This window comes from Phalacrocorax aristotelis, chromosome 7 (assembly GCF_949628215.1).
Source record: "Phalacrocorax aristotelis chromosome 7, bGulAri2.1, whole genome shotgun sequence".
NCBI lineage: Eukaryota > Metazoa > Chordata > Aves > Suliformes > Phalacrocoracidae > Phalacrocorax > Phalacrocorax aristotelis.
In genome coordinates, this window is record NC_134282.1 from 28,353,812 (window position 1) to 28,377,876 (window position 24,065).

Consider the following 24,065-nt stretch of genomic DNA (forward strand, 5'->3'; position numbering starts at 1 on the left):
GCTTATTCCTTTGTTCTGGAAAGTGACTTATTTCTTATTCACAATCTTGGTTTTATTCATTACTTCTACTTTATTCGTAGAGCTGTATCAAAGTGCCATCTCATTTTTCCTTCAGACTTTGAGAGCAACACAAGTAGTTACTGCCAGAAGCTTTTCAGATGAATTGCTTTAAGTAAATTGCAAAATTAGAAACATTTTTTTTTTTGACAATTGATAGCCACCTTTGTTTCAAGCATTTGGAAAAAGCTTTTTATGCTTAATTCTACAGATGCCTTAACTGAAAGCAGATAATACTAGTTTGGAAAATCATCAGATCAGCTGTCATAACCTTTTGCTTTTATCCATTTTTATTACTCTACCAGGTAATTAATAGGAACTCATTGATTCAGGTATCTTGCTTTGCTTTGGAAGCAATTTCATCCATCTTATTTGTAGTTATTTTTGGTTTTTGTTTTGTTTTAATCTTATCTAATAGCTTCTCCTTGTGTGTCATCTTTCAGCTAGCTGGAAACAAGTACTGGCATGGGTTTCTCTGGGGTTAAGTTTCCAAGTGATCATTTTTCAACTCTGAAAATGCATCTCTGGCAAACAACGGGCACTTCCTTCTTAGGAAGGGATAACTTGAGTTATACAGAACATATAATTTTGGCATGGAGTGGGGTCTTGTTTGTTTTGAATTGACGTGGGTGAGGGAAGAAGAAAATAGATTTGAAAGTTCATACTGGGTATACATATGAAGATGTAAAGCTGGATTGAAAGTAGTGGTGATTCTGAAGTAGCTTCCCTTTTCAGAGAAAGCTGTGAAAGATTCTCCTTTTTCATGCCTCACAGGAAACAGGTTATTGATTGACTTACTGACAGGTTTAAGCTGAAGTGGAAGGAACAGAATGCAATTTGTCTTTAATAGCAAAAGCTGCAGTGTTCACCTTGTTTTTAAACATATTTCTATGGTTAGCAGATGGTCTTTTTGTAATTGAACTGTATTTCCAGATCTGGAACAAGAGTAATTTCTTTGGGACTTGAAGGACACCATTTGGAGAATGTCTTTCTGGGTAACTTGTTTTCCAGCTGTAGCTCTGTGTTTTCTGAGCTTCCATGGAAATCTTCCACATTTTTTTTTTTTTCTTTTTCTTTGACCTGTTCTGATCTATGCCATGTACACAATTTTCACAGTGATGTCAAGGTGTTATCTAGTAGCATGGCAAAGGATGACTTTTATTTCCATCACATGGCTTCTGCTTTCATCTTATCCTAACAAGGAGAGTTGTGTACAGAGCAATAGCCTTGGTTTTGAAGCATTTCCATTGCCTGTGCTTGGTAGCTAGAGGTGGTGGCTGAAACACCCTGCCTGGCCCCTGGAGCAGAAGGTGGTGTGGTTTGCTGTTGCTCTGTCGCATCAGGCTGACCTTCAGGAAAGCTCTGTGTTGTGCTTGAATGGCAGATGCAATGAATTGCGTGTTGCTTTTCTAATTTCTCACTATAGTGATACTGAAGTAGTTTTGGCTCCATGTTCTTCTTAAGTATTGAATGATGGCAGCCTTTCACAGTGTAGCCACTTGAATTGTATACATCCTCTGGTTAAACGCTAGTCTCAAGGCTTACTGTTTAAATAGATACCTAAATTTTGTAACTTGTGTGACTGTCAGAGCTTTTGGAGCTGCTTCTGTACATGTAGGTTCAGCCAGTTTGAACCCTCATAGTCTCCTTGGCTTTCAGGGGGTTTTATCTTGAACAATGTCACATTCATTTGGAAAGCTAACAAAAAGTAGTTTTACACAGTTTCTGATTATTTAACTGTAAAAAATAATCTTCATCTATCTGTAGTTTAACTGGACACCTCTTACAGTAGAAGCAGTATCTTTATGAAATGTTTTTAAGTATAAACAAACAAACATCAGTTCTTATTTGAAAAACGTAACTCCCATGTTCAGTGTTTTGGCATAAGCCAGACTGCAGAGGAAGAAAGGGGAGATGCTTCATCCATCACACAGCATCAGGCTGTGTGCTCTGATGTCTCCTGATGTCTCTGAGCACCCATAACATATGGTGTTCTCTTGACCCCTACTGTTGTCATGTTTTAGATCAAAACTGAGAGTTTTCCATGATACCTGAGCCTTCCTTATGCATTTGCAAGTCCGAGCATGGCCTTTCTGTCTCTCCCAGGCCCTGTCTCATTTGGTGTGCAGAACATGTGATGTTTGTAACACCATCTCTATCCCTACCTCTCTGCTACCGCCATCCAGATTTTACAGGAAAAGGAATTTTTTACTTTGCCACTAATGCCTCTTCGTACTGGTAGAATTTGAAAGGTGACTCCCACTGTGTGTGCTCAGCCATCAGTCTGTCTGCAGGTTGATGAATGCATCACTTTGTATTGGGGAGGAAATGAGAGATACATCTTTCCTCTGTTTCACATCTAGTACGTGGTGCTGCAACTTGGAGAAATGTGTTCTGTGCCTTGGGCATTTCTTCCAAGGGGGTTTCTGGTGCTCAGCTGCTGTCTGTTCCCCTGGATCCTGTCTTTCCCCTACCTTGCTCAAGGCGAAATTCTGCGCACAGGGATATTGTGGTGCTTCTGATGTATTTCAAGTCTCTAGTCTTCATTCCAGCAGTCCTCACAACGCATCTTTTCTTCCTCTCCCACTCAGAAGCAGGACAAAAATGGAGAGAGGTAGAAAAAGCAGATCCAGAACATCTCTTTTCTTAGATTTTAAGAGCAAAGCACCAAAGACAGGCAGAGGGTTGTAACCCCAGAGGGTCATAATGCCTGAAGTGCAACATCTTATAAAGCAATTTTTAGTGTCTCGTGGTGGGAACATGCAAGAAGTGAGCACAACCAGAGGTCCCTGTTGTTCGTTGTCTGCAGGGGCAGACAGGGCATGGCCAGGCAGCAGTCCAGTCCCCTAGGAGGCTGGGCAGGCATTAACACACCTGCTTTGCAGTAGGCTGTGTCTCAGTAAAGGAAGTTCTGTCACAGGGTGGTGATCATTGCTATTTCCTTGTAAAGTTAGTTATGCACACTAGAACTCATCGAGCTTTTTAACTGTGCAGCCTGGGGACACAAGTTAATTTTCCCTCCAGCTTCTGGCCTTTATTAACAAAACTGAGGAATCCAAGTTATGTAAAACTACACTTACCAAAAGCCTGTGTTGGGGATTTGTAGTTGATGTTCAAATTAGCATACAGAAATATAAGGCTTGGAAGATAGAATTAATTTTCTGTCTTCTTCCTTGCTACAACTTAAGCACCATTGCAGAATAGTAAAAGGAAAGCTAGATATTGCTTTGATTTCTCTAGTAGTTTCTTCTTCAGTTTGTAATGCTTCTGCATTTCCATATTCCCTGTGCCTGCGTTATACTTTTTGAAATAATTTTTGTATTTCCCTGGAAGGCAGTGTCCCACTATTTCTGTACTAAAATGCTCTCATCTTGCAAACGCTTTTTAAAGAACTTAACTGTAAGCCTGTGAATTGTTAATGTACCCCAAGTGAATTGTATATGTAAATAATTGCATGGTGTTAATTTTAATCATTGCTCTTTCTTTCTCTTAAATTTCTTACGAATTGTTCTGCTCTAGATCAAAACCAGGCTCTTCGGCTGTGTCTGGGCAGCACTGCTGTTGGGGCCCAGTATGGGGCTATCTCTGCTCTCAGTATCAACAATGACTGTTCGAGGCTCCTCTGTGGCTTTGCGAAAGGACAGGTAATTCCTATAGGATGGGGTGGTCCAGTGCTCTGTCATCCTGCAGGCTGTTACTGAGAGACTATCCAAAAGTGGCAGCAGCTCCAAGCTAAGCACACTCAATATGTGGCTGTTTGTTAGTTGGTTTTGTGCTGAGAAGCAGTATGCATGGCTTGATCTGCCCAGAGCTTTTTTGGCCAGCCAATTCCTGCATCCAGTGACCTAACTCAGATTGTTTGGCATAGGTTTCTGTGGAGGAAGTGGGTAACGCAGAATATAGTGAAGGATTCAGTTAATCGCGGCTTGTTGTGATGTGAGTCCTGCTCCCAGTAAACTGAAATGTGCAATGGTGCACCAGGACGACCAGCTTAGTCTTTCTAGGTCACTTTGTGAGATCCATGCTTTGTAACTAAAGCTAGTTTTCACTGTGGCGATGACTTGAAGTTCTTGAAGCTCATATCTAGCCCCAAAGTTAATTTTTACTAATACCTTACTTCTGTTGTATGTATGACAGAAGAGGCATCGTTTTTGAATGTAGGGGAAAAAGGGTTTTAGTCTGCTGTTGTAGTTTTATGCCCTTCTCTGAACCTAAAGAGAGCAATTCCTGAACAAAAGTTATAAGACTAAAGTTAAACCAAAATGAATAGAAGTTAACTTAGTAAAATTTAGAGGTCAATGGAATACAAAGAAGGCTGCTTTTTCAGTTTCATTTCCCTTGGTTCCTTTGGCTTTCACCTTCATTCTAGATAAAACACACTCCAGTGCCTATGATAGGGCTAAATGACAGACTGCTCCAGAGCATGTGGAAGTACAGATTTGATCTGTGCAGAGCAGTGGCTAGTTTTAAATGATACTCATGTAAAATATTTTGGAGCAGCAGTTCTGAAACACGTGGTCTACAAAGCTTTGATAGATGATTTATGGAACCTCATAAAATAGTATTTCCAAGAAAAAGTTTGATTCAAATTGTAATCTCAGCTTTTCTGGGCTAAGTATTCCTCAGTTATGCAGTAAGTGGTTTGGGATTTCCTGCTTCCTAGTTGAGAACTTGCCTGCATTTAATATCCAAGTGCAAGCCAAGCTGCATACTCCTACCTGACCTGTCATGCTGAGCAAATGCAGGAAGAGTGACAAGATTCGTGGTAGCCGTGGTGATGCTTGAGTTTTGCTGATGGGTGTTAGCAGAGATTATTCAACTCTTCACTGATTCTGTGCGAGAAATGCATTGAACCACTTTGAACAGTGTTGTGTGGTTCAAAGGTATCTTACATCCTTTAATTGTGTTGTCAGGCAGATAGCTGTGAGGTGAGTCCAGGCAGGTGGTGAGAGCTTGCCAAAAGGACACAATTCAGAGATGTGAAGATAACTCTAATGTTGTCAATGAGAATATAAGCAGATAAGTAAAAACATAGGAACAGATTTCAGATCATTTTTCTTTGATGTGAAGACCCTACTATCCCAGGATGATATTGGGAATGTAGAAATTTATTGATGTATTAATGCACAAGGTGATGGAGATAACCCCGTGGCAGTAAACATGTGTACTGAGAATAATCTGCTTTCAGATCACAATGTGGGATCTGGCCAGTGGGAAGCTGCTACGATCAATAACAGACGCCCACCCACCAGGAACAGCCATTTTGCACATCAAGGTAACAAATACCACATGTACTCCTTGTACACTACTTCTGTTTTTCTTTAAAACACACTTGTGTTCAGTCAGATGTGTTGACTTTCCTTGTGTAGTACTTTTAAATTTAACAGTTGAGAGCAGCCACCTAGGAGCTATATGGCGATAGTATCCAGAGGTGAGAAAAATAAGCAGAAATTTTGTTTAAAAAAGAAACTGACTATTTTGCAGAGCTGAAATACTAGTATTGGCTATGAGTTGTATTATAACAAACAACAGTTGTTGTCTGTTATAACTGCTCTCTGATGCCAAAATCTATGAAGAATTAGTTGCTAGAATACATTTCTCTAAAACTTGCAGTGGTTTGAATTAGATACGTGACTTGCCAACTTTAAACTTAATAGTCTGAAGCGTGGAAAGTAGCTTCTGTCAGGAGTTTTTTTAAAATAACTTCGTGGGAATGTTTGGGTTGAGAGAGAAATCATCTATGACTTCTTGTTCACCATGGTGTTGTCGTTACACACAAACTCATGTCTGATTTTGAGCATGGCTTTTCAATGTGGACCTCTCCTATGAGAGCATAAACGCTTCTTGGCAGCCTGATCAGAGCCGTGACTTTGGTGCATCACCCAAACTCTTCTCTCTCTCCCCTCCTTTTCTGGACCTTGCTGAGGCATCCCGGACCCATAGTGTCACACATGGAACTAGTGTAGTTGGCCTAGTGGGGCATGTTGCTCAAGGACAGGTTCTGATGTAGTGGTTGGTCTGACTGGGCTAACCAAAAATGTTCTGTGTGCTTGAAGGTGCCCCATACTGCTGCATCTTCCACGCTTCCATCTCTGCAATCTTTGCCCTGTGCATAAAGATGAGTATTCCCCTGTGCTAGGTCCTCTGCTCCTGGTGGCCCCCTTCTCATGCTCATGACCTGATGGCAGTACCAGCATTGAAGAACACTCGGACGCTGCTATACAGCCCAGATGCTTGTGCTGTTAGATGCCGGGTTGCAAAGTCCTCCAGAAGGGTGCCTCAGCTGTGGCTGTGACCCTTTTGATTATTTGGTATCAGTAGGAGTTCTGGATGTTTCTGATTTTGGTCTGTTTATGACTGCAGCCCATCCGCCAGCTCTGGCACCAACTTATGGGCTTGAGGCTGTGACCTGTTCTAGTGGTAATGCAGGTTTTGGTATGCTGTAATTCTGAACTGCAGTAGAAAGTAATACGGCTTTGATAACAAAGTCTAGCAACAGAGCTTGCTGGAGGTGTGGAAGTGAAACACAAAACCTTTCTTTTCTTACACATCATAAAGCCAGTAATTGTCTCAACTCTGTATGATAATGGTGTCTTTCTGGTAGGTACAATGTTTGTACTTTTGTGTGCTGTTAAAAATGCCATAGCAGACATTTTCCTATCCATTTTTCTGTAGTTTATTTCTTAGTGCCACATTTAATCTAATTATCTGCTCAGTTTACAGATGATCCAACGCTTGCCATTTGCAATGACAGCGGAGGCTCCGTATTTGAACTGTCATTTAAGTAAGACAATAACTCTAAGTATCTGTGGAAAGTACAAGAAACTAATGCTGGGTCATCGTTTCTCAAACCTAAGCAAAAAACCTCATTGAAGTCAATAAAGCTACTGTCTGAATGCTGAAGGTGTAATTTAGGGCTGCAGTATAATCTCACAACTCAAGCAAGTTGCTATTTGACAGTGTAGTAGTCAAAGAATAGCCTAAGTTATTAAGGTGTCAATGTATGGTCCAGAATCTTGGCTTTCCTTGTGGGCTCTTGATAGTTGTCATAAAAGTGCTGCCTCTTGCTTTTCCTTGTTTCATTAGCGAGAGCTGCCCTGCACCAACTGCTTGTTTTCTTCTTGGCCTCTTCAAAAGAAGGAGGGACAAGGAGGAAGGGTTGACAGTTTAGGGAGTCTCATCATATCCAGGAATTTCCAGAACTTTACTGTTAAATAAGATCTTAAGGAATTCTTGTCTGTATCTGAGCAGCTGTATGGGACTGCTTCAAGTGATGTTCTAAAAGTGATCCCTGGAGCTGTGTAAAGGACTTTCGAGAAACAATGTTTATGAAAGATCACTCTTGAGATTTCATGAGATTGGTAGGATGATCTTTTCTTGCCAGACAGCCACCAAGCTGATTAATCTTCTTTGCAGGAGGGTTATGGGAGTAAGAACGTGTGAATCTCGATGTCTCTTCAGTGGCTCAAAGGGGGAAGTTTGCTGTATTGAACCATTACATGCAAAAGTTGAGCTGAGAGACCATCCTATCACCCAGTATTCACTGCTGGCCATGGCTTCCCTAACAAAGGTAACTTGCTGCTTGCAGAGGACTTTGTGTGAGGAATCACGAAGGAGAAGTTTTCTGGTATATACTCAAACATTTTATTTCACCTTTTTGTTTTCCTTGAAGATACTGGTTATTGGCCTGAAGCCATCTCTGAAAGTGTGGATGACCTTTCCCTATGGTCGTGTGAGTAATGAAGCCAAACATGCTTTTTGGATTATGGCTGCAAACAGTCCCTAGAGTGAAAGGGATGAGAGTAGGACCAGTGTTTGGTACTTTATCAGCACACAGTAAACTCTGCATTGTGGAATGCAGTGATTATCTGTTTGTCTGATGTGTGCAGATTGTGGGCAGAGAGGAGGTAAAAAAGCTGCTTTAAGCTGTACCTATGTGAGATGCTGAATTTCTCCAATAAGTAGGAAGGGAGGAATGTAGGAGTCCCCCAGCTTCTTGTTTTCCCTGCTACAGCCTGGGAGCACCCACAGATGGGATGTTGACCTGATTATGGCTACAGTCACCTTGGACTGGGGCCATTGCTTTACATAAGAACCATACAATAGAACCTTTAATTGCAGGGACAGAAACAAAGTGAAATTAGAGCACTAAATAGTCTTCTAAACTCTTGATTATTTACTTTCACTAGTTGCTGGTATAATTCCTCTTGGAAAAGCAGCTGGGGGAAGATGTGGGATATGTTAGATTGGGAGAATGGCGACAAGGCTGCTAGCAAGCTGTAACTTGTCATAATCCATCAGTCCATGTGAGACTGGATCTACACTAAGCAGCTAGGACACAGGTTTTGTTCTGACTGGCCATCCACTTTGTCAGGAGACACAAGTTGCCCCTAAACCGTGTGGCTGGACCAAAGAGAGCAAGCTACTGCTTAGCTGCCAGCAGACCAGGAAATTGCTTTACAGCCTGTGTGTGTACATGGCAAAGTCAGTGAGTAGCAGCTGATGAACAGCGTGTGTTCTGGAATGGAGGTTCTGCCTTTACGTACCTTAAATCCTGGCTGTGCTTTTTGTCTTAACAGATGGACCCTTCTAGTGTCCCTCTTCTGGCGTGGCACTTTGTGGCTGTACAGAACTCTGTGAACCCCATGCTTGCATTTTGTCGAGGAGATGTCGTTCATTTTCTTCTGGTAAACTTTGGATGTTTTATGCTGCTTTTCAGGTATCATGTCTTATTCACGTATTCAGTTGGCTGAGCCTCTGTCTCAGTGAAAGTATGAAATCTGTGCATGTTAGGGATGTCTGCAGCATGCAACCAGCTTGGGAAAACAAACCTGCTCATCATTGTTCTTCAGCAAGCAGTGGTGCCCTTCCCTGAGAATCTGGAGGCATGAGCTTTATGCATTCCAGAAGCGTTGATTTGCAGCTTATCTCATTTCTGCTGGAGGTGGAAGAATGTGGATTGTTTCCAGGGAGATCACGTGTATTTGAGATACCATTTTATTTTTTGCTTTAAAACATGAGTCTGAAAAAAACTTGTATAAACCACTAAGACAACAGCTCTCAGGTCCAATTGGTACGTGACTTTAGAGCAAGCTGCTCATCCTGTTTAGATCTGCAGAAATTACACACACAGATATGGTTGTTTTAAGATGATTTCATGTCTGATTTCAGTATGAGAGCAGTACCCAGGCCTTCAGAAAATGTAGCATTTTGGCTTTGGAGTGCTAACTTGTTTCTCAGCTCTGCTATCATCTTGGAGATTAACTTTGCTCAAGCACCCAGGCATTGTGTTGTCTGGATTGAATCCTCTTTCTCCTCTATCTTCTCTCTTGGTAAACTTGGGGAGAAAGAAAAGGGCGTATGTTTAAGCCTGTCTTGCTGGAGATGTCTGTGCGTGCAATAGCACGAGCCTCTGCACAAATACCCAGCTCAGCCAGGGCCAGTGGTGCTGCTCTGCTTATAGGTTACTAAACAGCAACCATGTTACCTGAATTCAGGTCCCTCTTGCTGTACTTCAAATTGTCAAAATGTAAAAAAAACCTTATTTTTCTTTGCAGAATGCTTTTTTAAATGATGATGAGCTAAAGCCAGTTTCACATTAGCGCTCTGTAGTTCTGACTTTTACAAGCAGAAAGTATGGTAGTTCTTGCACAGAATGCGAGAGAACCCTTGACTGCTGGGAGTTGTCATGCAACATCTCCCTTCAATTCAGTATTGCAGTGGGGCTGAACTCCCTGGGAGTCAGTGAATAAGAATCAGTCCACCTTTGGTGCTGTCTGAGTGCTGGAGGTTTGCCCCCCCTTTTAGAAACTGGATTGCCTTATATAATACATGAGGTGGGGCAAGGGGGGAAAATCCCTTGAGTACATATAATGCCAGCTTGTTTATGACATACAATTCTCAGAGTACAAATGAATGATATAAAATGGATCCAGCAGAGGGCATGTATTTTTACTGCCCCCTTCTAAGAGCCTTCTGTTTCCTCACTTACATGACTGCTTTTGAAACCGAGACATTACGCTCCACTTGAGAAGCGTGTGTGCTGCTACTGCATGCTCACTGTGCTTGTCTGAGGGGAGCCCTAGGCTCTCAGAGTTGATGTAATGCCCTATGGGAACAGAGAGGTTGGGCTGAAGAAAGTCTTGAAATTTGAGTCAGCCTTGTCCGATTCCTCTTTTAGGTAAAGAGAGATGATACTGGTGCCATACATGTCACTAAGCAGAGGCAGCTTCATCTACACTATGACCTCATCAACTTTACTGTAAGTCTCAATACTACAGAATGGCTTTTTTTGTACTAGTTTTCTTGTAAATGTATCTCAATAACCCTTAGTTCTATACTATTGGCTTTACAAATGTAGCATAAGAAGTGGCTGTGTTTACCTGGGGCTAACTAACTGAAAATGTTCTTAAACCTGGGACTTAGTGGAAAACCAGCACAAGTGATATAGCAAGCAGTAGCTAAAGTATAAAAATTAGTAGCATGAAGGCAACAGTACTGCCTTTTCTTGAGAAGGAGGGGTAGCCTTGTTGAGGAAATATTTTCAAGAGCCAGAGAGAATCTGACAAGAAAGATTTTTATTCTATATTCTTACTAAAAAATGCAAACTTCTATGTAATTGGCTCAGTAAAATTCTAGTGTTTCCATATGTGTGTGCTTGCTAAAGCACCGTAATTGTTTGATGCTTTCACCAAAACAAATTGTTCAACTCTAAAACGCACTTACAGAATACGAGTAAAATGTGAAAGGCCAAAATACCAAAATGGATATCCACATCAGTTGGAATTTGAAGTTTGTTAACAAAAATGCTTGGCTGTTTAAAAAAAAATAAATTGTAAAAGCAGTGAAAAAAAGCCACCTTATTTGAAGGGTATGGAACATAAAAGTAGAAGTCACAGAATATGAAAGACAAGCTTTGAGTTAAACTTAGATGCACTACTTCTCTTTTTAATGCCTCCTGATGCCGTATTTACCTCCTGAGGGATTTGACAACAGGCATTGTAGTAGGCTTGTTTTTGAGACCTTTGGACAGAAAGTGCGCTAGAGCATAAAGAGTCCTCACCAAGAGGACAAGAACTCTGGTGGATTGCCATTTGTCTACAGGTGTGTTCTGCAAAGAGGGTTCCTTGTAATTTTTCTCAGTGTTAAAGCTGATACTTCAGAAGGAACCTCTGTGTCTTTACCTTTGGAGTTACACATGGCTGCTGTTGTGAAGTGCCCATGTATAGTAACAAAGCTACTAGCCATCCTAAAACTCCCAGTATTGATAGACAGGGATATGGCCAGAGCCTGGTTAGTTGGCCTCTAATTGCGTATACTTTGCTGAAATCTGCGATTTGTGGCTTTTTCAGTGGATAAACTCACGGACAGCAGTGCTCCTGGACAGTGTGGAGAAGCTGCATGTTATAGATCGTCAGACACAGGAGGAGCTGGAGACCATAGAGATCTCAGAAGTTCAGCTAGTCTATAACAGCAGCCACTTCAAATCACTGGCTACAGGAGGCAATGTCAGCGAAGCCCTGGTAGGCACAAATGACCTACTTGTCATTTTAACTGTTTCAGATATGCCCTAGGTGGAAGCCTACTTTGATGTGGTGTTTGTATTGCCATAAAATTGTGGAGGTTTTTTTAAAGCCATGGTTGTGGGACAAGTTATTGCTTTCAGTAGAAAATAAATTTCTCTGTTTTGGAAACAGTTTGCCAAGAGTGTGTGTAGGAAAGGGCACACATCCTTTCATGTTCAAGCCTTCCAGTGCTTCACCAGAGATAGCCCAGGGGTTCTGACATTCAGCAGCTGGATGATATGGTTCCTATTCAATTCTGCTCCAGCTCTGTGAGACTTGCTGACCCAAACAATTAGCAGAAGGCTCATGTGAGTCTGTAGTTTGGATCTGCATTTCAAGCCCAGCATGTGGTCATGACTCAGCTCCAGAAGCCCAAGGAGAAGTGTCTTCAGTGCAAGATGGCAGGATTTCATAAAAAAAGATATCTCTGTCATGGTTCCCTTTGAACACCAAGGAACAGAGTGCTCCTTCCAGTCTGAACAGTGATAGCTATGAGGAGTCTTTGCAGCCTTTAGATCTACGTAGCTCCTGCTTATCTGACTTTCACTGCTTTATCTGCTTCTCACTGCTAGCCTTGCTGTCATCCTTTCTGGTGCAGGTGCATACTGAGGAAGAAAAAGTCAGAAGGTGGACGCTAGTCTAAGTTAGCTTATGTACTGCCCGCCACATGATCCGGAATTGCCAGGCACAACCTCACAGAACGTAGCTAGAGATTGGCACTAAGGCAGTATATGAGCTCTCCTTGCTAGAATATATTGTCATTCAGAGCCTTTCACTCAGTTCCAGAAACTCTGCAGTGTCCTGTGAGGACTTGTGGTGATTACCAAAAAAGCCAGAGGCATGTTACTTGAAAAACTGGTGGAACCAAATAAGTGCTGCCTGTTAAAATGCTGTTGTGAGTCTAGAAGAGGCCCCTACTTAATTCGCAGACTCCACAGATGTGGCAGATGAGATCTAAAGTCTATAATGCCATTTTGAAATAGGATATGAAACAGGCAGTGTCTTTCCTTGCAGGAATTCCCTTGTAGGAATTACAAGACAACCTATTTCACAGCAATTGGGTCAAGGACAACTTCTGACAGGGAGCTTTTTTTTTCCATGGCTCAGAGGGTCAGAAATACACCTTTTCCTGTGATAGGTCTGCACACCCTCTGGAAGGCAAATCTTAGATGAGGCTGCTACTCCCATAAGACATATTCTGGTTTCAGAGGTGCCTGGGTTTGTGGATGGAGACCTTCAGACCCCATCATTCCACTGCAACATCTAAAGAAAGATGCAGGGAATATCTGCTGTTTCAGCCTTAGGTTCTCTGCTGAGCAGGTTGAAGTGTTATTACAGCAGTCCCTGGAATGGACACACTTTTTAGAAGTGGGAAGAGATCCACGAAGCTTCCCTACCTGACCAGACTGAGAAAAATACAGAACAATCAGCTGTAGCTTGTAAAACTGTGCAGTAGAGTGGGAAGCAAGCACTGCCCACGCACTATGGTAAAATCTCTAATTTTAATGTGATCCTCCATTTCTCACATTGTGAATGTGCCCGTATACAGCCTTTGAATGCTGGTTACTGGCATTCCAACTTCTGTTGTAGCAACTCTCACTTCAACAATATTCTTTCCATCCGTTTCTCCTACACATTTGCTCTTGAGGAAGATTTGTGGCAAGGAAAGAGCCCCCAAAACTGTTTTTACATCTGAGGAGAGACGCAGAGAACTACTTGTGGGTCCTCATGACTCCGTCATGTTTTCTGGGCAGCCAGAGCTCAGTAGCACTTTAAGCTGCTTTCACAAGCAGGAAGGAGTAACAGCAGACCTTTTTTACTTACAGCTGCCCAGCAACCTGTGGTGTTCTCTCCCAGTCCTCATTTTGATTTCTGAGTTACAAAGTGACTCTAAAGTTCAAGTGTACATGTGTTCATTGGGAAGTTTTATAAAAACAAAAAGCAGTTTTACTTGCATGTAATTTTTCTCCCTGTAGGCATTGGTTGGAGAAAAAGCTTGTTATCAGTCCATTAACAGCTGTGGTGGTCAGATCTTTTACCTTGGAACTAAGGTAAATGTGGGGAGTTTTTACTAAAAGTACAGGGCATTCACTGTTGATGGTAGCTCATCTTCTGGAGAAGGGCAATTTTTTATTCTATGGAGATGTGAATCAGGGATGGGTTCTTTGTGCACTTACGTCATGAGATTAAAGAAACGTGCAATAATTTGGTTTTAGCCAAGGTATGGGCTAAGAAAGACATTGTCATAGTTCCGCAGTATCGTGGTTCATGCTCCTTCAGGGTAGACTTTACCTTACTCACATCTCTGCTGTCCTAAGCTTCAATTTCTCTGTCTTAAATGTGCTAGTGAGTAAACAGAAGAAAATAAGACAGCGGGGGAAACTGTACCCTATTGCATGGAATGATAAAAGGAATATCCTATTCACTTTTCCTGTCCTGCAGTGCAGGCTGTCTGAAAAGGCAGAGACATGGCATATTGGATGGCATGTTGAAGGAGGGGAAGAAGTGAGGGATGGTATCTTGGAGTAGATGGGTTGTAAGACCATGTAAATGATGCTTTCTGTTAAGTGTAAACATCCAATTTATTCCTGCCATGCCAAGCTTGATGGTTGCTTTACTTGGCTTCATCTGTACGAGCATGCTCTGCTGGGTCTGTGGGATACCACAGACTGCATAAGCTACTCTAAGGAAATAACTTCTTAAATGTTTATTTTTAAAATTTTCTTTTCTAGTCTGTTCATGTCATAACATTGAGAAGCTGGAGAGAGGTACGTCATTTTTTCCAGTCTTACATTTCTCCTTGAAGCAACCTTCACCATTTTTCCTCTTACCTGCTTTACAGCTCTTGTACTCACCCCTGATTATAAACTCCTCCATGTGACATTGTGTCAGGACCTTTAACAAAATATGAACAGTTCAGCTCTGTTGAGCTATTATACCGTTGCTGCTTTCAGTTACTAAGACCACTTCCCTCTGCTAGTTTTCCCTCCAGCCATTCACTACCCACTTTGCTTTAGTAAACTGTTATTGAAAAGTCTTGTTTTGACCCATGATTTCTTGTACTGGTTTTCCTAGAATTCAGAAGTCAATCAGAAGTTACATGCTCTGAGCCAACCTCCTTCTATATTACTGTATGGTTTCTGTTGTGTTGCAGGCCTCTCTGTCATAGGACACTTTGTCAAGAGTTGTAACTGAGTATGTGGGGGATGAGGGTGTGAAGCTGAGGGTTAGTTCTTGCTGCAGTACAGAATGGAATCTCTCTTTCTCAAACAGTACTTTATCATTTTGACGTAACATACCAAGACTGATGGTACTCAACCCTGTGTTCTAATAATTCCTTAAAGCAGAAAATACTTGTGATCCACTTCAATCCTTGTTGACTGTGATCTCAGGAGAAAATAAAGGGTAGGATGAGTACACCCGTATGCTGAAAACATGTCAGAGGTGTTTGTTGTGCTCTAAGTGATGAGGCAAGGATGGGGAATGGAAAATACTTTTCTTTGTGATGGCAGACACTCACTGATGCTGTGGGTCTCCATCCATCAAGCACCTGACCTAAAATGTGGCCCAGGGGGACTTGGATGTACTGGGGCCTGACATTTCTTAGTCTTTTTTAACTGTCTGGCAGAAAATGTACATGTGAAAATCTTTTTGAGATGCTGTCTTTTACTGCGGTGTATTGAGAGCTTCCAAGGTTTCCTGTCCCCTTGCTGTCAGGGATCGTTACCCACTACCAGGAAGTGCTGATCTTAAATGGGAGGGGATCACATTTTCTGTAATACTAAGGTCCAATATTACTTGTTATTTTAGAGAGTTGACCACCTTTTGAAACAAGAGCGTCTCACTGATGCCCTGACTCTAGCTTGGTCTTTTTATGAAGGTAAAGCAAAGGCTGTAGTAGGTAAGTTTGGGGAATTTGTTTGTTTGGGTTTTTTTAATTGAAACCACTAGGGAAGGTTTTAAACTTATGCATGTATGGAAATAACTTTTTCAGGGAGGAAAAAAGAGGAAGAGAATTGAAGAACAGAAAGTAGGATGTGCTACTTTGTGTTTGGCAGAAACACCACCTGTATATGGATTGTTTGAGGTTTTTTTGAGAGTCATAGTCCCTTTAGCAGCCTGCTGTTTTCAAATGAAAATCAGACTTGGTCTGTGTTGACTCCTATCTGTTGTCACTTTGCCGTGAAGGAGGTGGATCCAGGTGTTGAATATCTAGCCTGCCAAAATATTCCTGAAGGTCATGCATGACCTGTAGCTAATTTTCAGTGTGATGTTCTGTCAGCTCTGCCAAGCAGGTACTTTCATTCAGGACTCCTCTGACTATACAACTGACTGAAAGAACTGCTGGGTTTTGGCACCATGTTTCCTATGAAGGAGGATGCTTTCTGAGCACTTAGCTTGTTACGATAAACATGTTAATTATGCCAGAAACTGCTGCTTGAATGGTCTGATTTGGACTGGGCATACTGACTTTTCAGCAAATAACTTCTGATGGTTTTGACAGATGAGACTCAAGTTCTCAGGATAAGATCCTCCTGCTGTGAAATTGCTAGTATATGAAGATGTGTCTCATTTTAATGCATGGATATAATGCAATTAAGCAGATAGTTTTTCAGTATTCAAAGAATTACTGTCTTTTTGAGTTGGCATTTAAGATGTTTTTCTATAGTGCACTGAATTCAGCTTCTTTGCATCAAAGCATCCTCCAGCAGTTAGCCTTATGTACACAGTCTTTGACAGCCCTCCATTAATTGTTTTCTCAATGTTAGACAGCACTCAGATCTGTTCTTGTCATTGCTGTGCTGGAACAGTCTTTACACTGGGAGAATAAGCTCTTCAGAAGAAAAGTGGGCTAAAAGCAGAACACAGAAATGTGTATTTAGATATCCTGACCTCTGTCTCTCAAGAGTAGTCGTGTTAGCATCTGAACTGTGGGATTTTTGTATTTCCACTGGTAGCTTAGATGAGAAAAGCTTCATCTCCCGCTCCCCCCCCCCTTCTTTCTAGGCTTGTCTGGGGACACAAGCAAGCGGAAAGCAGTCATAGCAGACAGAGTGAGTCACTGATCTCTTCCTAATGGGGTTTTCATGTATGCTGATGTGATACTGTGTTCCCGGAGGGAATGGCTTCTGTCCTCCAGAAGTTAATCCAACTAATTTTAGAACATGTACCTATGCCTCTCTTGCTAAGATTGTGAGTCAGATTTTAGAAGAGACTTAGAAATACCTTTTGGGTAAAGGTGGGGATAAAATCTGCAGCATTAGCAAATCAAAGCATGACATTATCATCCAGGCCTTGAGATCTCTGGTCCCCTCTCAGTGGAGAGAAACCTTTTTTGTAGCTAACTCCAGATTTTCCTGATCTTTGGTTGGCAAGCGTCCATCAGCACATAACTTACTGGCTCTCAGGATGGAAACTTTGCTCTATGTATACATGGACATGGAATAAACTCTTCAACTGATCCTCTTCAGTTGTTACAGGAACCTTTTTCTGGGAAGAGTATGTTTAAATTACACAATTATTGCAATAATTATTCAGCGGTAAGTTTTTTTAATGTGAATTTAATTGCAGGTGAATAAGTTTTGCTGTTTAAGATACTATAACTTAAGCTTTGGGTAAAAACATGGCCCATATGAGCCTTGTGCTTCAGGATGAGTTCATCTGCCTGAAAATTTGCTGGCAGGCTGGCTGCCCGGTTTCTTGGTCAGTTAAGGCTAGTGTAGGCCTTCAGTATCCCACTGGTCCACTTCTGTGCCATGTCGTGCCATTGTCTTTCGGCAGCCTATTCCCTCTTGTCCTTCCTGCCCACACTAGTTCATACTCAAAATGGGACAACAGTGTTTACTGTGCTGCCAATCCCCAAGTCAGTCTATTAAATGTGCTACCAAGTAGGGCCTCTGTTGTAGGACTTGAATGAATTTTTTTTGTTTATTGTAATTCAGATGGTTGAAATCATTCTCCATTACGCTGATCGAACTTTGAAGAAATGTCCTGACCAAGGGAAAATCCAGGTTATGGAGCAACATTTTCAGGTATGGCGCTCCAGAGGATGCTCTTGTGTAGATCTTTTGAATTTTTTAATCAGACTTTGCTGTGCTGCAAAAATTAGTTGTCTATTTTTGAAAAATATTGCTGTGGTTCACCTGAACTCTCACCTGTTGTGTATACTAATGAAATCAGGACTTAGTTATGGCTAGGCAGCAGAGCAGAACCTGTACTCCCCGTCCTCTGCAGAAGTGGGACTAGAGTTTTTCTCCATATGAACCAGCATACAGGAAAACCTGTAACTGTGCCAGCTACCAGCTGATTCAAATAACTCATTGATTCTGCTCTGTATTGGCCTATTGGCCAAACTTCATTTTGTGCTCTGCAGGATGTGCTGTTTGGCAGGATTTTTGCCAGTCCTTACAGCTTTGTTTCTTCTGCAGGATGTGGTGCCTGTCATTGTTGATTATTGTCTCTTACTCCAGCGCACGTAAGTCTGAGTTTGCAAGCCTGTCTCCCAAGGCAGACCACCAACCCACGTAGTTCTGAGTGCTGTCTCCTATGATATCACATGGTTTAGAGGAATTGCATCACATCATCGTCATATCATATACAACATCACAGTTTAGAGGAATGCTTAAAAACTGATACTAAAATCAGGGTATTCAGTACTCAAATAAGTGTGTCTTAAATTTTCATTGATATGTTGAGGAAGAAAAGTTTGCTTCAAACTGTTTCCCCCACACCATCCCCTTAAGAAAGAAGCTGCCTTGATAGATTTTCCTGTCATCATCATTTCCCCTCTAACAGCAGGTTTTTTGCTGCAACATCCATAGCCAGTTTATTTTGTGTAGCTGCTTGTAACTTGTGTCAGTATAAGCTGAACAGGGCATTCAGTTCCTGAGTTTGAGAAATACAGAGCAAATGGAGTTTAATTTGGAGCCCTCAGAAAATAGATAAGTAAGAGGAGACTGTAATGAGATTATTTGATAACTAAACGCTTCTGTCCCCCTAGGGATCTATTATTTAATCAGATATATGATAAAATGAGTGAGAATTCTGTAGCTAAAGGCATCTTTCTGGAGTGCTTGGAGCCATATATCTTAAGTGATAAGCTGATGGGAATCACAGCTCAAGTGATGAAGGACTTGCTGCTTCACTTCCAAGACAAGAACAGGTTGGAAAATTTAGAAGCCTGCATTGTGCATATGGATATCACCAGCTTAGACATACAGCAGGTGAGCTGTTATACTGCATACTGAGTTCCTGTGGTTAGACAGCATCCCCTAGCCACTGATGCAAACTTCTTGTGCGTTTAAGCACAGCATAGCCTGTGGAAAACAGGATGTCGCCTTTCAACAGGCAAGACTTACACAGTCGAATCCATTCATGCCTTTTGGTCACTAATTTGTAACAGAACTTAGGCCTGTGTCCCTGGGATCAAATTCAATGAATGTGGGAATTATTTAGCGTGGCTGTGTCCATCCTGTAGCATGCATGCTCCTATAAACATGGTTTGCTCCCCCATTTTGTGTCCTGGTTTAGGTTAATGCATCAGCAATTGAATGCATTGGAAGCTACTAGTCCGTCAGAATCAGTCTGGTATTCAGTCAGTCCTTCCTGTTTTGAGTACCTTACCTAACATCAAAGGCTGCAGAGGCACAAAAAAACTGGTGTTGCATTTGTCAGTTTGGTGCCTGCATGCCAGCCTGCTCTGCTAAGCTGCTTGCTCTTGCATGACAAAGTTATTGGAGCAAGGAGGTGTTCCTGCTGGGTGGTCCTGTTTTCCTTGGCCAGTTCTTATTCTCACAGCATGGCTTTCCATTCCAAGGAGGGAACTGCTTGGGAACTCGACAAAATTATTTACTAATGCAACCAAAAGGCAAACTAGTGCAACCAAGTGTTTTGAAGAACTGGTTTGCTTTTTCTAATTCCTTAACCTCATGCAGGTTATGGATATTAGAATCTAGACAGTTAAATTCCATGTTTGCTGTGTGAGCAATAAGCTGGATACTCCCTTTGGGGAGCTGAGGTCCTTGCAGAGACGAGTTCTGCAAGTGGAAATTCCCTTTCTGCTTTAAATCGTACTGTTGCATGATGGAGATTGTATTCAAGAGACTGGGCAATGAGAAGACTGTGAGCCAAGAGCAGCTGTATATCTATATTGTACCTTGTTTGCCTTGCAGGTAGTTCTTCTGTGCTGGGAAAACCGTCTCTATGATGCCATGATCTATGTCTACAACAGTGGGATGAATGACTTCATTAGTCCAATGGAGGTAGGAAAGATGCTCAGTGAAGTGAGTTATTTGTGTGTTCAGCACACAGTCTATCTGAGAAACAGCATTCCAAACCCAGTGCATTATCTTCTCATCCAGCGTGTATATATATTTGTTCTTTTTCATTTCAAGGGAGAAATAATGTATGATATATGCAGTTTATTTGACTAGATGCAATAGAGGAAAAAAGTAATTTGTAATTACTGTGCTTTAGTACACAAATTTCCCTGCTGAGGTAGCAATGCTCTGCAAAGTTAGAGCAGTAAGTTTAGTCATGTTAATAAATAAATATAAAACAAAAGCACCAGAAGAGAATAACATGATGACTTAAGGAGATTGCATTGCAAAACTGTCTGCTAACAGACACAGCTTTGTTGCTGGTGGAGAGCTTGGCCTATGTGGCATGATGTGCTGAGAAAGCATCAACTTTCTGCACAATGGGATTAATGGGGGTATAAGTGTGAGAGGTTCTATGTACACCTCATGCTTTTTTTTCCTTCATACCATTCTTCCTCTGCTGACACAATGATATATTAATATGTATTAAAGAGTAATGGAAACAAAGGGCGACCTTACGTGTGTGTGAAATTCAGGAAAAAAAGCTAGAAACAGTCCTTGCACTGAGGTGAGCTTTATTCTTAGCACTTGGGTGTGATTTGGCAACAGTAAGCACAGGACTCAATGTAATGCTGTAACTGAAGGCCCTGTTGATGCTACAGCTGGTAATCTGGAAGATGTGCCTGATATACCAGTTGCTCCTAAAGCCAATAACTGTAACATCAAGATGTTTCATTATGGAAGCGCTGCTGGTATTCTCTCAGTACTGCTGAAAGAGCGAGCTGGGTCCTTTTGAGTGTGAAAATCTCGAACTGTGCAATTTTTAGCAGTTACAATCTCATTTGATTTGTCTCAGGAAGGAGACTAGGTGTTCGTGATTTTAAAAAGGACTTCTGGAAACCTAACACTAGCTGTATGAGTACAAATAACTTTTTTGCTTTCTAGAGCTAAGTATTTAGATGAGTCCTCATTCTACATACCCAGACTAAAGGCTCTCTGGTGTCCCTACTAGGTAGGCTGAAGGTTTGCATCATATCTGGTGGCAGAATAATCAGGAACAGAAGTGGGGCTGGTCAGTTATGCTCTGACTGTTACTTCTGGGACTACTGAACATTGCTTTTTTAGTGTGGCCTGTGTTAAGATTAGATCTGATTGAATGAAGGCTGGTGTTTTCATGTCATAACAGCAGCTGGGAAAAGTATCCTTTGCCACATCTTGGTGTCCTCTGCCCCTTTTAATTGTAAGACACGGTGAGAAAGCAGAGTTTCTGTAGGAAACCATATAGATCCTTTGCTTCGAGTTTTTCCAGCTGTTTGAGCACTGTCGTCTGTCTTGTTACAGAAACTATTCAAAGTCATTGTTCCTCCACTGAATGCTGGGAAGTCTCTCACAGGTACAGAATTCTTTCCTTCTAAAGGGTTTCTAGTTTTGATATTTGATGTTTTGAATATCTCTAGTTACTTCCAACAGAGAGATGCAAAAAAGCAGTACGTGCCCAATATAAGGGTCTTGGAGAACAGAAAAGTGTTCTAGTACTACTTACTGTGTGTAAAGCTGCCCAATTTACTGTGTGTAAAACTCTGTGTCGGATGAGATGTTTTGCAAACAGCTGGGAAAAAGAATTGCATCTCTGTACATTGCCTTGTGAAGAAAAGGTGACAAATAATTTTTGTTTTGCAGATGAGCAGGTGGTAATGGGCAACAAGCTGCTTGTATATATAAGGTAAGGTCCCCTACAAAGTGTGTGATGTGTTGCCTAGTGGTGGCACCAGATTTTTACCTCACTATAGTTGTGTAATCTTATAGTGTGTTTCAAGGTCTGAGAGATTGCGTAAAATAGCAATGGCTACTTTGTACAGCTGACAAAGTTACAATGGCTTCTTGTTACACATCGTGTGAGTGGATAGAAAGGATGAAGTGAGAGGCTGAGCTAGTTACTGCTGATGTGCCAAGACCATGTCTTTATCTTTAGAGTTTGGTTAGTGTGAGTTCTCTGTCCTGTGTGTGACACAGTGCTCCTTATTTTAGCCCTTTCTGCAATGCCTTTTGGGGTAGCTGTGCTCAGTTGCTGCTTACTGTGTTGCCTGTTGTTTGCAGGAGGACATTCTGAGGTTGCACGGTAGTGATTAGTTAGTGAATTCCTCTTTCTGGAACCTATTCAAGATTGCGAACATTAGATTCTGCATTACTACTGCTTCCTAAAATGCAAGAGTAAAGATTTTTGTGAGAAATACTGAGTTTCCCCATTACTTTTCTGCTGTGGAATGGCATACCTTGGATGCAAGTTCATACAGTGCATTTTCTTATTGTGTATTAACAGCAGTGCTTTCTGCAATGCTTGCTTTCATGATTTACAAAATAAATTTGTTTGGCTTGTTTTAAGAGCATCCTGAAAACTAACTCAAAAAATAAACTGTTCTCAATCTGTTTAATGTCAGGATGTACTAAAAATGCCTTCCCCCTCCTTTTCTATAGCTGCTGCTTGGCAGGCCGTGCATATCCATTGGGTGATATTCCTGAAGATCTGGTACCTTTGGTTAAAAATCAGGTGAGCAACCTTGTGGAAGGAGACTTTCCCATGTAAGCTTTTTAGAAGCTGCGTATGTCATCTTTCATGGGTTTCTGATAGAAAACTATTATCAGTCTGATAGCTGTAGCCTTGGGATATGAGTATATACCACTGTAAATACCAAATAGGCTTTTAAAGAATGAAATCAAACAGTTGTTACAATCCGAACATTTAAACTTAATGTTTTTCTTTCAACTGTAAATTGGGATGTGGGAACATATACTAGCACTAGTTTTGATTGTTTTTTTCCTTATTCTTTACCACAAAGTTACGAGAAATCTGTAGCTGTCTCTTTCTAAACCTGACTATGATGTGTCAAATATGGGAGGACCTTCCCTGTTTCCAAATGCATGCAAGGCGGGATTGAGCAGAGGCTGACTACCCATTTCTCTCGTTCTTTTGTTGTTCTGCCTAGTCTCTCTAGGAAGAACTGTGACCTAACATGCAAGTCATCTTCCCAGGGTACTTTAGGACAGCAGCTTATGCCTTAAGGTTTCTGTGTGCTGCTATTATCCTGTGACAGTGCAGGGTTATCCTACTGTCCTCCTTTTGGACAAGGTTTGGTTTTTGAGCTGTATCTCCTCATGTTGTTCTTCACCACCCTGTTCAGTGGACCATCTTTGGCTGACCGGATCCATCACACTGTTCCGAGTTTGCAGCTTTCACATTAGGAGGAATAGCTTTTTCCATCTGGATTGCCCAGGAGATTGGCAGGTTGTTTCAAGGCAACATGTACTATTGCATATGCCTTATATATTTGCTCAGGACAGGTGCAAGCATGTTTTTAATGATTTCCTGGTAGGGAGAGAGTACCTAGCTAAAATCACAGTGAACTTATGTCAAAAGTACAAGTAGACATGCAGGTTACATGTAATGAAATTTGGCTTGCTCACTGCCAAGTAAATCTCATTAATTTATTTCCATCAGAGCCCTCAAGCTGAGTATTTCTCTTTAAGCTGTGTCTGAAGGTTAGCCTAAGGCAAAACTTAACTCCTTTGGAATCACCTCTGACAATTTCTTAAAGGATGCTCCTGATCATCATTTTGTGCTCATAAAATGCTTTCCTGAGTTTCTGGCAAGTTATACTGCAAACTTTTTTTGGTCTCTAGTGTTTCACTTTAGTTTCAGGGTTTCAGTAAGCAAAAGTACTTGCTGTTTTGCAGTTTCTCTTTGCACTACAGTGAAACATATTTTTTTGGTTTGTGGGGTGGCATTTTTCTTGGTGTTGCAGGGTTGGTGGTGTGTTGTTTTGTTTTCTAATCCAGACCTTGTAGCTATATGTATGTGTAGCTCTGGGTTACTGCAAACCCTTCCGTCACAGGGTGTGCAAACCAGTCTGCTTCCCTTTGCTGCATCAAGCACTACGCTGTTGCCCTCTCCCATTGTCCCCTGTTGTCCCCTGCCCACGCTAGAGCTGGCACAGTAACACACTGTGGCTCAAGGTCTGAGGGGAAGTGATAGCCTGATGCCCTGCTTTTGGCTGGGATAGAGTTAATTTTCTTCCTAGTAGCTGGTGTAGTGCTATGTTTTAGATTTAGCATGAGAATACTTTTGATA

At 41.5% G+C, this 24,065-nt stretch overlaps 1 protein-coding gene across 2 annotated transcripts in view; it reads left to right on the plus strand.

Annotated features, from left to right (window-relative positions):
* The window catches only part of VPS8 (VPS8 subunit of CORVET complex), a 94,161-nt gene that overhangs the window by 13,424 nt on the left and 56,672 nt on the right, over positions 1 to 24,065 (plus strand). For both annotated transcript variants that reach the window (XM_075099484.1, XM_075099485.1), the window contains exons 7-25: positions 3,577 to 3,701; positions 5,246 to 5,332; positions 6,774 to 6,841; positions 7,474 to 7,627; positions 7,730 to 7,789; positions 8,637 to 8,744; positions 10,238 to 10,318; positions 11,409 to 11,579; positions 13,598 to 13,672; positions 14,354 to 14,389; positions 15,432 to 15,522; positions 16,629 to 16,675; positions 17,564 to 17,653; positions 18,050 to 18,096; positions 18,622 to 18,844; positions 19,793 to 19,882; positions 21,281 to 21,332; positions 21,620 to 21,662; positions 22,415 to 22,487. In XM_075099484.1, coding sequence (XP_074955585.1) covers positions 3,577 to 3,701; positions 5,246 to 5,332; positions 6,774 to 6,841; positions 7,474 to 7,627; positions 7,730 to 7,789; positions 8,637 to 8,744; positions 10,238 to 10,318; positions 11,409 to 11,579; positions 13,598 to 13,672; positions 14,354 to 14,389; positions 15,432 to 15,522; positions 16,629 to 16,675; positions 17,564 to 17,653; positions 18,050 to 18,096; positions 18,622 to 18,844; positions 19,793 to 19,882; positions 21,281 to 21,332; positions 21,620 to 21,662; positions 22,415 to 22,487 — 1,721 coding nt within the window. The remainder of the gene's footprint in view (positions 1 to 3,576; positions 3,702 to 5,245; positions 5,333 to 6,773; positions 6,842 to 7,473; positions 7,628 to 7,729; positions 7,790 to 8,636; positions 8,745 to 10,237; positions 10,319 to 11,408; positions 11,580 to 13,597; positions 13,673 to 14,353; positions 14,390 to 15,431; positions 15,523 to 16,628; positions 16,676 to 17,563; positions 17,654 to 18,049; positions 18,097 to 18,621; positions 18,845 to 19,792; positions 19,883 to 21,280; positions 21,333 to 21,619; positions 21,663 to 22,414; positions 22,488 to 24,065) is intronic.